The following is a 15178-nucleotide window of genomic DNA, read 5'->3' as shown; positions in this document are numbered from 1 at the left end:
AAGTAGTATTTGAGGAAAAAAAATTTACTCAATCCACATAGAACCTTCGACTCTTTATGTAAATCAATTTATCTATGTCAATCAAACAACAATTTCAAATTTACTAGTCTACTTTTAATAAATCACTAACAATACGTTAATTTATTATTTAATCACTCTCATAATTGGCTTACACAAAGTCTTATATGTGGCTGGCTACACCTTGTGGCAGAGGTTACTTTGTTAGTGTAATGGGGGTTACTTGATCAGTGTTGAAGGGGTTACTCGATTAGTGTTATAGGGGTTACTCGGTTAATATTACAGGAGTTACTTGGTCATTTTATATGAGTTACTTTGTTTTTTTTATAAGTGGCCACACAGTATGGCTGACCACACACAAGACGGGCTGATTAGCTTATTATTCCCCATTCGCCCATTAGGCAACAACGTTGACTCAAGTAATAAATCTCCAATCTCAAATCAAACATCAAAATTTGACACATCTTTTTTCCCCAAAAGAGAATAAAATACAAAGTTTCTAGACAGTTCGAAATTGAACCAACTAGTCTAACAATTATAGCAATCAAATTACAAAGGTACAACCTTTGCAATTACACTTACTAAAATTTCTCTCTCCAACTCAAAAATGGCGGAATTTCAGCTCTTACTCTTGCTCTTCTACTCTTCTTTGCTGTTGTTATTACTTCCCTTTGCTCAAGCTGAAATCTTTTTTGAAGAGACATTTGATGGTATAACTCTTAAATTGTATCAATTTTCAAATTCCAATCATTATAATTTTTTAACCTTTATACTTCGTATGATTTTTGTGGGTTTAAAAAATTTACTAAATCTTGTTATAATTCTTGGGAAAACTTGCTTTATTTCATTGTAGTATGATTTGATCGCTTTGGGTTTTATGGGATTTGTAAGGGCTACTTATAAGAAACTAACATTGAAGGAACAGTAATAACATTTATTGATGCGTAATTTTGTCTTGAATTCCGAAATAAATGTTATGTTGCGTGTACTTAGAATTATGATATTTGTAGTAATATTTTAGATTTTTGGGTGTGTTTTTCTTTTGTTTATTTTGAAGTATCAAAAATTATAGAGGGGGGTGAATGGGATCTTTAACATAGGTTAAGCTTGTGTTACTTGAAATTATTGCTGAAAATTCTTAGATGCACCCTGCCGGCACCCGGCTAGGTGTACCCAAAGGGTAATTTTTTTGATCATTGGTTCAATTCTTGCTCATTTGAAATTCTCCAAATGATCAAAAATGGGGTAATGAGGAATAAAATACCCTCGGGTGTACCCAACTCTAGGTGTGTCCGGGTGCATGTTTGTATTTGAAATATGGGAATTTACTGATTTAATAAATAGTGTTGTGAATTTCTGTAAAAGTGAAGATGGATGGAGGGATCGTTGGGTTATATCGGACTGGAAAAGGAGTGAAGGAAAGGCAGGTACATTTAAGCATACTGCTGGTAAATGGGCTGGAGATCCTGATGATAAAGGTAACAACTGTTGCTTTCGAATTATTTTATTTATTTACGGTGCAGTGAAACTTTTGTATTAATGTATTGATCAAATTGTCTCTAGTAGTATTGAGCATTCAATGAGTTGGATGTTCGTTTCATGTAATTTATTCTTAAGATGGAGGCATAACAATATACTCGATTTCATGTTGTTTATTTTATGATCAGTTAGCCTTTATTTTGTATCATCATGTTTTTGGCAAATGGTTTTGATTAGTACAACAGCATGAAAGGTTGCCAAAAGGCCCAAAATGTGTCAATGAAAAAACGGTGAGAGAGGACTTTGAAACACGTGAATGTGAGAAAAAAACTTGCATGATAATGCTTCATACACACTTGGGGGGAGGGGGGTGGTGCAACATGTATTGTTAGTCTATGGGAAACAAGCACTTCTGTTCATGATCTTTTGATAGATTATGTCAAAGCAAATTTAATGCACCTTCGTATGACTGAGAAGAGTTATGTTCACCAATCGATAGGGTAAGATGAATTAAAGTTTAGATTTATGTTAATTCTACCTAGTCTAAAATAAGAAAAGTGTTTGTTTGATTGTTTCCAATAACCCTCCTAAACATTTTCTCAAAAACAAGTGATGATTATATAAACATAATCTTGCTTGCTTAGATTTTATATAAGCATTGGTATATTGTATATATCTGCCACATCCAAGATACGGGGGCTGCCTAGAACTGGCTGTTTTGTCCATTGTCATCTTTCCTAGAAGATCACAAAGCTGAAAACATCCAGCTGGAGACTTGCTTATGTTTAGCACACCAAACTTGGAATTTTAGGTATTCAGATTGTTAGCATCTATGGATCTACCCAACTGATTTGATGATCCTGACTCCCGTTCATGCATACTTTACTTCTTGTGTATTCATTGAAATGAATTTTTATAATCTTGCAGGTATCCAGACTCATAAAGATGCAAAGCATTTTGCTATATCAGCGAAAATTCCTGAATTTAGCAACAAGAATAGAACTCTTGTTTTCCAGTACTCAGTGAAATTTGAACAGGATATTGAGTGTGGGGGAGGTTACATAAAGCTTCTTTCTGGTTATGTGAATCAAAAGAAATTTGGTGGAGATACACCATACAGGTTTGTTATCTTTCCTTGATAAGCTATATTTGGGCTGGCTGATGTTATCTTTTGTAAACTATCAAGCTGTCAGTCAAATTACTTATTCAAAATATTAGTAAGCTGTATGCTCACACATATTTCAAGACTTCTGCTGAAATTACAATGAAAACCCTGTAGGGTAGTGAGACTGAAGCAAAATAAAGAGAGAGAAAAAACAAACTGAGATCACTGCTTAGATAATTTGCTGTCCGACGATAAAGCATTTATATGGAAGAAAAACGTAAATCATGATTCTGATTCTGCAGGTCAAGGCCACCACTGTGATGACAAATAGAAGTGGCAAATTTGAACATGATAAAAAAATTTAGTGCTTTAAAGTATATGACAAAACAAGATGCAAGACATTTAGCTTATAACAAGAACAATTCAAGAATTAAAATATTCACAAAGTAATTATCCAATGAAACAGAAACCCGACATATTGAAATGAATTTATCTAATGGCTAAGGACACCTCTTATTCTCCATATATTGAGAAAAGGTTCATTTTTCTCTTGTTTATAGTCTCTCAATTCAATATCTTTGTTACTTTTCTAGTCTACACAGTTTGAGTATAGATTTGGCATCTAGTGAAGAACAATGAAACAGTTGTTTTATCGGGGATGTGGATAGATTTGGTTGTGCTTGTATTGCCTTTTCAAATATTGCGCGTGCCATTGTGAATGGTTAGCACTTTTTTTGTTAAGGGAAAAGCTTTTGGACTCAATTTTTTTCAGCCATTACAATGCTCGATAAGATGCAGCCTAGGTCTTTCTTGTATGATATCTTTTGCCTAATCTCCTTCCAGTTTTATTGATGTATGATTTGCAGTATTTGTAATTTTTGATCATGGGATACACATTTCTTAGTTTCATTTTCCTTCTTGTAGTTTGATGTTTGGACCAGATCTATGTGGCACACAAACCAAAAAGCTTCATCTTATAGTGTCCTACCAGGGGCAGAATTATCCACTCAGGAAGGATCTGGAATGTGAAACTGACAAACTAACACATTTTTACACCTTCATCCTTCGGCCAGATGCAACATACAGTGTACTGGTTGATAATCGTGAAAGAGATTCAGGAAGCTTATACACAGACTGGGATATTCTTCCTCCAAGAAAGATCAAAGATGTTAAGGCAAAAAAGGTATGAACTTGTAAATAGTGAAAGCTAAAATGAATCTTGAGCTACTTGTTTCAAGAAGCAATTATTAAACATTTTCTATGTAAATTTCTCAGTATCATTTTTTAGAAGCTTCCATACATCGTGTTGCCATGCTATCTTTTCATAATTGTAAATGAGCAAAGTTTAACAGTGTTCATTTAAAAATATTTTGAAGCAACCTCTTTTACTCCTTTTCCTTATATTTGGGATACTTCATAAGCTAGCAAGGTTGATCTTTAACACATATCTCTAATATTGTTGTTCAGCCTGCAGACTGGGATGATAGAGAATATATAGATGATCCTAACAATGTTAAACCTGAGGTACAATTCTGTCTACAGTAAATAAATAGTAATCTGAATATTTGAATCATGTTGCCTTCTCTTTTTATTTTTATAATGTTCTTTGATCAGGGATATTTTGTTGATGTTGCAGGGCTATGACTCAATTCCACCTGAAATACCTGATCCTAAGGCCAAAAAGGTTTGCAGCTTTAGCATTGGCTAGCACTAATGTATTTACTGCTAGGATTTAATATGGTTCTCTGCTCTTAGTCATCCATCAAGTATAGACGTTTTCATCCCACCTTTTCATTAAGAGAAAAATAGTGTGTTGCAGTCCAAAAGCTTGGGTGGTTACTTTGCAGTTTCGGGTACATTGTGCAGAAAAATGAATAACCTTAATGACTTTGTACTACTTTGCAGCCTGATGACTGGGATGAAGATGATGATGGAATTTGGCGAGCCCCAAAGATCCCAAATCCTGCTTACAAAGGGCCATGGAAGCCCAAGGTGATGCCGTGTGCTACTTGTACATTTTTTATGTTTCGCAAGCATTTGTAACAGAGGTTACCTTGGGTATCTTGTCTTATGTTAGACTAAAAAAATCACTTGCTGCAGAAAATCAAGAACCCCAACTACAAAGGAAAATGGAAGACTCCATGGATTGACAATCCAGGTATGGTTCCTTCTTTTTCAAAATTGTCAAAGGTGTCTGGAGGAAGGAGCATATCCTTGGTAATATTCTTTGAGAAATTTTCTGTTTCTATGGGTTGTGGGAGCAGGCAAAATGCTGTTCATATTTTTCTCTGATATGTTCACTGATTATTGAATTCTATTGTGTTAATGACAGAGTTTGAAGATGACCCAGATATTTATGTGATAAGGCCTGTAAAATACGTTGGCATTGAAGTTTGGCAGGTTAGATTTGAACCTTATTCTTAGTGATGCTACTTCTTTGGAGAATGGACCTTAGTTAGTTTCCATTCTCATAATACTGATAAAGTGATAATAATGTGTATTAAAAAAACCTTACTTTTATTTGCTTGCTAAATGCTGACTTGAAGACCTTTCATTGTTTGTGCACTTGCGTGTCCATCTGTGAGCTGTGGCTAGACTGGCTGCCAGCTTTAGAAATCAAAATACTAGTATAACTTCAACTACTGAAGCTCTCAGTTATTGAGGAAAGTTACTAACACTAAACACTAACAAACAGTACATGATAGAACTATCTTTATTCCGTACATGACTTCAGAATATCAGTAGTGTTACAAATGTGATTAGGAAAAAAAAAAATCTTTGATACTTGTGCAAAACCCTTATATGGCTGAGTGCAAAATTTTCTGTTTCTTTTCTCGTTTATAGTGCTGGTTTCTGATGTGAGACGCTGCCTTCACATTTGACATCTACTGTAATTGCAGGTGAAGGCTGGTTCAGTATTTGACAACATTTTAATCTGTGATGATCCGCAATATGCAAAACAAATTGTTGAGGACTACTTTGCCAATAACAGGGAGGTGAGTTGTAGCTTGTTTTCGTACTTAACAAATACAAGTACTTGTTTATATGGACACTTGGACACGTACCCCTGTGTACCTCAATATTGATGATAATAATTGATATTGTATCAATTGATCCGAAAATTTTGATTAGGTACCATTAATATCAATATATATAATATCTGAATTATACCATTAAACTGCATTACCTGATGATAATAATATCAAATTACCACAAATTTTAGGTTCAATATCTACAGTGAAATCTGTTTGTTACCTTCTGCGACATGGAACTGTGTGCTGTTGCATTAACTGCAGATGTGATACAATGACAGGCTGAAAAGGAGGCATTCGAGGAAGCTGAAAAAGAGAGAAAAGCTCGGGAGGAAGAGGTGATAATAGTGTTTTAAATTACCCTATTGTGGCCAATGGCTAAAAGGTAGCTGCTTGTGCTTGTTAATTTCTGAGATGGTTAGTACATCTTATGTACAGGAAGCTCAAAGAGCAAGGGAAGAAGGTGAAAGGAGGAGAAGAGAAAGAGACCTACGCCGGGGAGACAGAAGACGACATAAAAGGGTATTGCATTTGAAACTCTAGCTTAAAAGTTTTTGTTGTTCGCTTGTTCATTAGATGATGCTTATTGTGGATTGATATTAGATAACCTAAATGTTGTGTTTGTGCTATTGTTCAATTTTAGATGTAATTTCAACAATGATAAAGTCAACATGAAAAGAGGCTATAGTACAGGTGCAATCAATTTAAAGCATTGGGATAACACCCTTAAAAACTAAGTTTCTGTAGATGAGTTCATATAGAAAGCTAAGAAGTTGAGCTAGTTTAGATAAGTGTAAGTAAGCTCTGTTAAAGGCTACCAAGTCCATTTCGCAACTAAAAATAAATTCAGATGAGGTTGAATAAGTAAGGAGTTTTCAAGTGAACATTAGGATGCTTCAGAGGGGTCTAGGTTGGATATGTATAACATTATTCTTATAGTCACAAAAATAAACTTTGCTTTTACCACTTCTTAAAACACTTTTCCTAGTTTGCTAAATTCACAACAGCATAATCAAGAACTCATAGCATAGTTTATGTAGTTGTTATTGTCTTCTGTTCAAGGCTCATAATCAAGTTTCTAACCTTTATTTATTTATTTATTTATTTTTATTTTTTATTTTTATTTTTATTTTTTATTTTTTTGGTGTGCAGCATGACCCCCGTGATTACTTGGATGACTACCATGTAAGTGGAACTTGTTGTTATGTTATATGTTAACAAAATTGCTGGATTTGTTGCCCACTCAGAATAACTTGCTGTATATAACCTCCGTTTTAGAATGTTCTTAGCGTTTACTGTTTAGTGTATTTACACACAAACAAAGTCAATTGGATACGGAATGTTGATTCGTTGAGTGGGTATAAGTAAAAAGTGGAAAAAGTAAAAGAGTGTATAAAAAGATATGGGAGGTTTAAAAACAAAAAGGTGGATAAAGTCAGAGAGAGATTAACTGAAAAAAATTTAAAATATCATGGAAATAAGAGAGGTAAGATAGAAGGGGTTTGCCAAAAATGAAATAAAGTGAAAGTGTTGAGTACTTTCAGAAACATGTGTAAACAGAAATTTTCAAAACAGAGGTAGTATGTGAGTATATGCATTATTGCTGGATTCACTTTGTTTTGCCTTTTTTGAGCTATAATTAATATTCACCGAATTTTTTGTAGGATGAACTATGAGAACGCTTAGTCAAGTTATTCAGAAAGATATCCTGCTGCCATTTTGTGGCCTTGAGGATCTTCTTATGAACTATGACTAATGTATTCGAGTAATTTGTACTCCGAAATTGGGGTATGAAGAGTAGACTTGAATAGAGCTATTTATAATTTCCTTTTTCTCAAGTGTAAATCTGTAAGCTTTGATTGTTAATCTGATTGTATGGAGATAAAGTTAATTACAAGTGAAAATAGAGATATATCCAAAGCATTATTTATTGCTTCCATGAAGACCTTAGGATACAGATTGAGGAGAGAAGGGGGCTCATTTTGGGTTGGGGAGGTGTAGATAAGGGAATTCCCTCAAATGAGTCCCATGAGGTTTGATCTGTATACCTCAGGGATATAAGGTGGGAGCAATGCCACTATTCCATCACCTCAATCTCATTTGAGAAGGTTTGATCATGTGGAAATGAAACATAGAAAATTTGGGATACATGGATGTATAATGTATGTATAAACTATAGCAACTGGTTTATGGCTTCAGGGCTACCTGAGTTCAGATCTGATCACCAAATATCAGTCTTTTGCAGTCTGAAGCATCCAAAAAACAGGTTAAAAAGGCTCCAACACAAAAATAAACCTAATCAGCCTAGAAAGTTAAAGCAAAATCAGCAAAGCTTTGAGAAGTGAGGATGATCACGCCTTTTTCTTTCAAGAAAATCCAACAAATGTTTTATGAAGGCACGGCATGAACATTGCAATTCCATGGATTTGCCATCCTCGTATAGCCCAAGTACAAACTAAAAAAGAGCTCTATTTAGTACATTATAGCAACAAAATCCCAAAAGATTGGAACCAACTGCTACAGCTTATCACACTGTTTTATCTACAGACAAATTATAAACTAAAAATTATCCTTTGCTTGGCGGATGATGCGCAAAGCTTCAGCATCATCTGCTGAGGCCGGAATGTTTAATGATTGCCTGATCTCAGTACTTGAAGCCCGAAGGAAAGGATTGCAGGACTTTTCTAACTTCAGAATAGTGGGTATCTGTGCAAAACAATAATTGCTATGCCGTGAATTGTGGGTGTAGAAATTGATTACCAGCTGTAAACCTTAAATGACTCATTGCAAAGTAAACTGCTAGAATAGTGATTTAGAAAATTTAATTTTAAGTAGTTCAAATCAGTAACTCTGCACAGCTCTAACATACACACAGAGGAAACTAGTAAAAATCCTTTTAGCCAGTATACAATGAATACAGTGAAAATCAAGTGACAAGACGTGCTAAGTAGAGTAGTATACTAGCAGAATTCAAGGGACAAAATAGTAATACGACTGATTCCTTGTATCAAATTTATAGCAACCGTTAGGCATATGAGTTAAAATCAGGTTTGTACAATGTAGGTCAGTTAATGAATTACTTCGTTATAAGATTAACAAACAGAAAATGGCAAAGATTGATCATATTTAAATATTGTGAACAAGATCAAGACATTACCGTTGGCAACCCTTTGTTGCGTAATTGTGCCACACGTGAAGCATAAGATTGAAGGACTTCATTATTTGGCTCTATAGACAATGCGAACTTTGCATTGCTCTGTAAAATAATTGTCTTAATCATTTGCTCCACCGCATTTACAACAAACATATCAAAACAAAGGAAATGGAACTTACCAAGGTATACTCATGTCCACAAAATATACTTGTATCATCAGGCAACGACATGATCTTTTTAAGAGAAGCTAACATCTGGAGTAGAGACATATATACTTTAAAACATTAATAAGACCATAGATAAATAAAATTCAACCACAACTAAGATAAATTATTCCTCACAACTCAACTCTCAAGTAACTTAAAAGCACAAAAATTTACCTACTAACAAAAGCAGACAACAGTACTTAGGAGCTTAGACAAGCTATAAAAAAATGAATAAACTTCCGGGGAAAGATATGACACAATGAAAAGTCTTTTCCAGAACAGAGATTCCTCCAAGATTCAACCCCCGCTATTTCAATATCAATAGCATAGAATTGTTCCAGATTCAGGAAAATGGAAGTTAATGTTCAATATACCTCTTCAGGTGTTCCTTCAAAAAGCTTCCCGCAAGATAAACTGAATAAGGTGTCTCCAGTAAAAATTGTTCCAGATTCAGGAAAATGGAAGTTAATGTGCCCTGCCAGAATATAATTGGCATTACTTTCTTAAAAGACAATAGCCAACAAGAAATTTCATGAAAATGATTATATATTTTGTTCATCTAAAATCACTTTTTGTACATTAAGAAAAGAAAACCAAGTCATTGAATATCAATAATTTTTCAAGCGACCCACAGCATCATGAATCCCTATGATGTTCAAACATACAACTTAAAATAGAACTAAAGCAATGCGAGACAATTAGCTCTGATCAGAGGCGTTCCTACATTCCTTCAATCTCTCTGCTAATTTGGTCCTATGTCATATTTCTTTTTTTATTGTTTGGATTTATTAAGTATATTATGCAAGCGCTGAATGTAACTGCAGTTCACAGTCCCCATCACTTCCATACACAGCCAGAATACAAGCGTAAAGTGAATTGATAAGCATTCCAAATCCTAAAAGGCATTGTAGCGCTTGATATTGACATTCAAAGTCCAAACATCATTCATTATATACTATCTTCAAGAGCTAAAAAAATCAGCATGAAGCAGGGAAGGTAACTGGCAAACTTTGCCAAAAGCTAAAGTAAACTCACCACAACTAAGATCATCATTTATGGTAAAAAGTAAGAAACAGCAACAAGCCCAAAATTAATACTTTCATACATTCACCATAAGATGAGCATATATTGCAAGTATAACTATAAAGCACAAGCCCAAAATTAATATTTACAGCAACAAGGCTGATGAAGGTTAGAAAATACCTTTTGTATGGCCAGGAGTTTCAATTACATGAACTTCATGGCCTGCAAACATCCACCTATCACCATCATTTAAGGCGATATCAATTCCAGGAATTCTATCTCTGTCTTTCCCAGACCCAATCACCTACAAATAAAAAGAAGACTGATGCATCATACAAAGAATTGAAAAAAGGAACTGAGTGTTTCCTGTCAGACTATCACTGTATGCGACACTGCTACAGTTTACTGAATTGAGATCAGTGATGGCTGCTTTAAATTAGATTGACAAATATTTGCTTTTTGTAGTCTCCAAATTAAGGGCTAAACGCCTAAACATGCAAGTGTTGGTACTTGTGGAAAACTTAGCACAAAATGCTAGTGTTTACAAGTAACGAGAGAAATGTATGCTTACATATGAGAATGATAACAAGAAAGACGACACTACAATAGGTCGATGGCTAAACTGCTAATACTATCAGAAATTTGATTTGCAAAAACAGTAAAATTCAATAATTAAAAAAAAAGATCCTCCTCTTCCTTGAAATAAGACCTTTCTTTATACTAAACTTGAACTTTAGATAGTTAATAGAATTTTACTGTGAAAGAAAAAAAATTTTGAGTTGTAATATTCAATATTTCAATGAAGTTTATGAAAAGAAAATCAGTGATGAAATAAAACCTTAAGTGGTCACTAGCACTTTTTGACAACTAATAGAATCTTCCAAACTTGAATATAAAGACAAATAAAAAGCTCCATTTTTACTGCAAGACATAGGCCTGTTAACATTTGTCATCAATATCCTCCAACAAACAGATTTTGTCCTATGTTAACGAGAGCAACATTGCATGAAACACAGCTTGGCCGCAGGATATGCAGACATGCAGTTATGCACAGTTCCTCACCCTACTTTGATCTCTATGGGGGAAAAAAAAAAAAGTGCAAGAAGATGAATAGGATTAAAAAGTAAAAGGATAAATACTGGCCAAGATAAAACATTCATAAGGACTAATTCTAGGCAAACTTCAGTCCTTGGTTCACCTCTATTTTAAAAGGCAAATGACCCTCTTACACCACTCTGGGTAAGACCCTCTTTAGAAAAGATCTAACTGACTATGTTGAGAGACTATAGATCAACTTCTAGTTGGTAGAATCATTGATTACATTAATCATCACAAAAATATACAATTACAAGCTGATGCTTCATTAGTATAAACATGTGCCACATTTCATACCTTTGCACCATACCTTTCTTTCAGCTCAATGTTCCCGCCAGTGTGATCATGATGATGATGAGTATTCAGTATGTAATTCAAATTTCTATTCTTTTTGGTCAGTGCATCAATAACAGGTACAGCTTCAGAAGGATCAACAACCCCAACGGTCCCAGTATTCTCATCATGTATGAGATAAGCATAGTTGTCCCTAAGACATGGGATCTGAGGAAAGAATATATAGATCAATGTTAGTCATAAATATATAGAAAAATTGAGTCAAATGCATTAGCTAAAATAACAAAGGTTAATTATAACAAGGGTCACCATAGGGTAGCTTTAAATACCAAAAGGTGCTACAGTGAACAATATATGCAACCTCTTTCATAAAGGGGTCATAAATATTGTGAAAATGGCAGAAAATCTAATCTCATTTGCAAACAAAGCTGTAGAAGGATTGCAAAGTTCTTAACCCATAAACTATACAGAAATACAAATACTACGTAGAAGGATTGCAAAGCAGTAGAAGGCAGCAAATGACCCTGTATACCTATATCCACAATGGCCATGTTTAAAATTCTTTCTGTTCAGAAATCACTATAGTTGCAAACTAATCCCTGAAATTCCACGCATCTCTCACAACCAAAAAATATAATTGGATGCCTCTTAGACACTCTTCTCAACTAGGGAATCTGAGGACTTCTCTCAGGTTTAGAACCTAAGCAAACCTCTAAACAGAAAAGAGAGAGATCCTGCTATTGGCCAAAGCTATTTAGCCCCCTTAATAACATGACACATGCCTTGCAAAGATGGTTCCTAAGCTAAGAGATCAGGTCTGGACACGATTAGAATATTTCACAACTTTTCCACATGGATACATAAGGGTACCATCAACCTCCTCCCTAGCACATATTAGTATTATTTATACTAATCATTAAAAATTTATATATAAGCTCAAGGCATCCAGCAACAACAACAAAGCCTTGGTCCCCATATTGATTTCTTACCTATGAGTTCAGCACAAAACCAATAAATTGGATACCGTTGGCTAGCACCTGAAAGAGATTAACAGAAAGTAACCACAGACTTACCCTACTTCATATCATTTTAATACCAAGACTTTTACTCTATAAACTGCCACTTCATGTGGGCGGAGAGGCATGAAAAAACCCTCTTCCTACAATTAACAAATACTCTGTATTAAATTCCACTTTGTTGCCGCAGTACAAAACGACCTTATTTGCAAAATTGCATCTTTAATGAATTGCCTACCATCCACAATTCCTTAAAGGCAACTGTTTAAGTCTACTTGAAAGAAACTCAGATGATATCTTTCAAAGCTACTAGAAAAAGGCAGTGTGTCGGAAGTATCTAATCTTGATGGAGTGCCCCTTCTAGGAGATAAGAATCTGGTTATACACTTTGTATTGTTCCTACTTCCTATAAGTAAAACCTATCACCCCATTCTCAAAAAATGCTTGAGAAGCCATCACCAAATACACTCTTTTCAAAAAGAATTGATGCAAAATGAAGCACAATTCTCACAAAAGCATATGATGTCAGTGTACCACTATGCAGCCATCAAATTCAACACATGTTAAGAGTTTAAGACTAGTTTTAACCGTGCACTTTAGCAATCATTGCGAGATATTGCGAGATTATCTCACCAATTCAATTTGCAGTGCAGTAGATATACAAGAAACATTGCACAGAAGCCGTGTGACTCCCAGTGACTGACCAGCTCCATGCAATGTCTTAAATGGAATAGACAAGCATCGCATTAATCCATACAAAAGACCTTTCCTGAGGCACAGTTGCCTTGCTCCAGGCCATAAACTAACCCCACCTCGTACCTGAAAAATCACCACAAAGATTAACCACATTAGTTTTATTGCACTGTCGTTAATAGCAACAAACACTTCCATCAAATCTCAATTACACAATTCACTAACTACTTAAGACATGACGTACACTAAGCCAATCACCAGAAGATTTAAGCCAACAAAAAAAAAAAAAAAAATCATAATAAAATCACCTTGCTTTTCCAACAACCATATACAGATGTTGCCACCTACATAAGCCAATCAACCAGAAAAATATGATCTTTGTGGGAAATACATATACTACATTATACAAAAAACTCGAGATCCCACTGAAATCCGAAAATGGCACCGGATCATTCGCATTCGATTAGGGTTTCCAATTTTCACTGTTATTACCAATTCAAATCACAATGTACATTATTACAATCAAATAAAAACCCTTCAAGATACCAATTTTGCTCGTTTTCCACTGCCAGCTAGTACTTTTCTTGTACTGTTAAACCCAAAATAAGATCAAAAAAATCATAAAACACATTTCAAAAAGTCATCTTCCTACAAAATTTAAAACAAACCCAGTAAAATAAAATCACAATTTCTTAAGATTCCAAAGTCACATTACAAGCAACAATGTCATAAAATCCTAGAAAAAAGTGATTAACATGCAAATATAAAATTCGACAGAATTTTGACTTAATGCAAAGTATTTATGTCAAAAAGGGTCAAAAAAATCAAATTAAATTCAACCGATCCCAAGACTTAGAATAATCAAAAACATCAATTTAATGACAATTAAACACAGAATTTTCAAATAAATACTTGAATTAAATAAGAACAAATAAATGAAGAAAAAGAGAGAGAGAAAAACGAACCCTAGAACAAGGAAGGGAAGCCATAGCATGTGGAACCTTTGAAAACATCTGCTCCCACGCACTTATGACCAACCCCAATCAGAGGAGAGAGAGAAACGCGGGATTAGATGAAAGTTGGGAAACAAATTATGGGTATTTACTTTTGGCACGTCTATTTTTTTTGTGTTTGGTTTACAACACTCGTTTTGTACCGATTACGAGTACGAGTAATGTGTCAATTATTCTGGGACAATAGAGTAACTCGTGTATTTTATGGAGTACGAGTAATTTGGAGAGTTATAGTCATTGTATGATAGTAGGAGTTGTTTTGATAGAAGAATACTCCGTGTACTAATTGGATAAAATAAAGAAAAAATAGGTACGATGTGTGGATTAAAAAAATATGAAGTTTGTGATTGTGGGAATATAAGGCATCATAGTCTTGGCTTGACTAGAAAGTGAAGGAGTAGCTTGTTTTGGGATGTGTTTTATTTCGTCCAATAAAATAAACAAATAACATTAGATTAAGAGTTGGTGTTTAAATTTCTCAATCTCAATTGTAGTAATTTGTACTCCGTATTGTCTTTTGACTCATTTGAAAAAGAAAAAAAATACAAAAAAATAAATAGAAACTTAAAAAAAAAAATAGCAATTAAGTTGTTTGACCAGATGAATATCTTGCTTCCAACAAAAAAAAAAAGCAAGAAAGATGAATATCTTGCCGACTTATTTTATGAGTATCAAAAATATCCCTTAAAATTATTTTCATACTTTTCATGATTATAATAATACTTGTATTTTTTTTTCCTTCAAAAAAAAAAAAATACTTGTAAATTTTTTGAGTGAAGGACATTTTCACTTGCTTTTAGAATATGGAGTTTGGTGTGAAACAGTCGTGATCTTTTGATGGAGTGGGAGGTGACCTAAATGTGATAGATAAGTAAAGAGAATCCCGTTTTGGTTGAACTTTTGAGACGGGTGACCAACTAAAGCTGTCGTTATACTTACATCTTTCGATTTTTTATTAAGAGTAATTGCACTTTAACTTTTACGCTAAATATAATTTTTATGCTATGGAGAAATGATTTCATCATGTGAACCTCTCACGGGTTAACTCGG

The 15178-nt window shown here is 34.2% G+C and overlaps 2 protein-coding genes across 4 annotated transcripts; one reads left to right on the top strand and one right to left on the bottom strand.

Moving 5' to 3' along the window:
* Window positions 1-479: 479 nt before the first annotated feature.
* LOC145631854 (calreticulin-3-like) lies at window positions 480-7571 on the top strand. Of its 2 annotated transcripts, XM_081684059.1 has the most exons (14): window positions 480-728; window positions 1389-1496; window positions 2425-2617; window positions 3527-3785; window positions 4070-4126; window positions 4239-4286; window positions 4508-4594; window positions 4703-4760; window positions 4935-5002; window positions 5503-5598; window positions 5916-5972; window positions 6073-6156; window positions 6787-6819; window positions 7299-7571. In XM_081684059.1, exons 1-14 carry the CDS (start codon window positions 626-628, stop codon window positions 7308-7310), a joined length of 1263 nt encoding a protein of 420 aa, XP_081540185.1. In that variant the 5' UTR covers window positions 480-625; the 3' UTR covers window positions 7311-7571. The 2 variants fall into 2 exon arrangements, with proteins under 2 accessions (XP_081540185.1, XP_081540186.1); XM_081684060.1 differs by lacking the exon at window positions 6787-6819.
* A 396-nt stretch (window positions 7572-7967) lies between these two features.
* On the bottom strand, window positions 7968-14238 carry LOC145631855 (putative hydroxyacylglutathione hydrolase 2, chloroplastic). 2 transcript variants are annotated; one of them, XM_081684061.1, is made up of 8 exons: window positions 14081-14238; window positions 13056-13241; window positions 11410-11613; window positions 10198-10321; window positions 9369-9469; window positions 8968-9042; window positions 8792-8890; window positions 7968-8340 (listed from the first exon to the last, which is right to left on the bottom strand). In XM_081684061.1, the coding sequence occupies exons 1-8, from the start codon at window positions 14126-14128 to the stop codon at window positions 8194-8196; spliced, it is 984 nt and encodes a 327-aa protein (XP_081540187.1). In that variant the 5' UTR covers window positions 14129-14238; the 3' UTR covers window positions 7968-8193. The 2 variants fall into 2 exon arrangements, with proteins under 2 accessions (XP_081540187.1, XP_081540188.1); XM_081684062.1 differs by lacking the exon at window positions 14081-14238 and adding an exon at window positions 13424-13547.
* Window positions 14239-15178: the final 940 nt, after the last annotated feature.

Source organism: Chenopodium album, chromosome 5 (assembly GCF_948465745.1).
Source record: "Chenopodium album chromosome 5, dcCheAlbu1.1, whole genome shotgun sequence".
Classification (NCBI taxonomy): Eukaryota; Viridiplantae; Streptophyta; class Magnoliopsida; order Caryophyllales; family Amaranthaceae; genus Chenopodium; species Chenopodium album.
The sequence above is the reverse complement of the archived record's forward strand: the minus strand, read 5'-3'. Positions and strand labels throughout refer to the sequence as shown.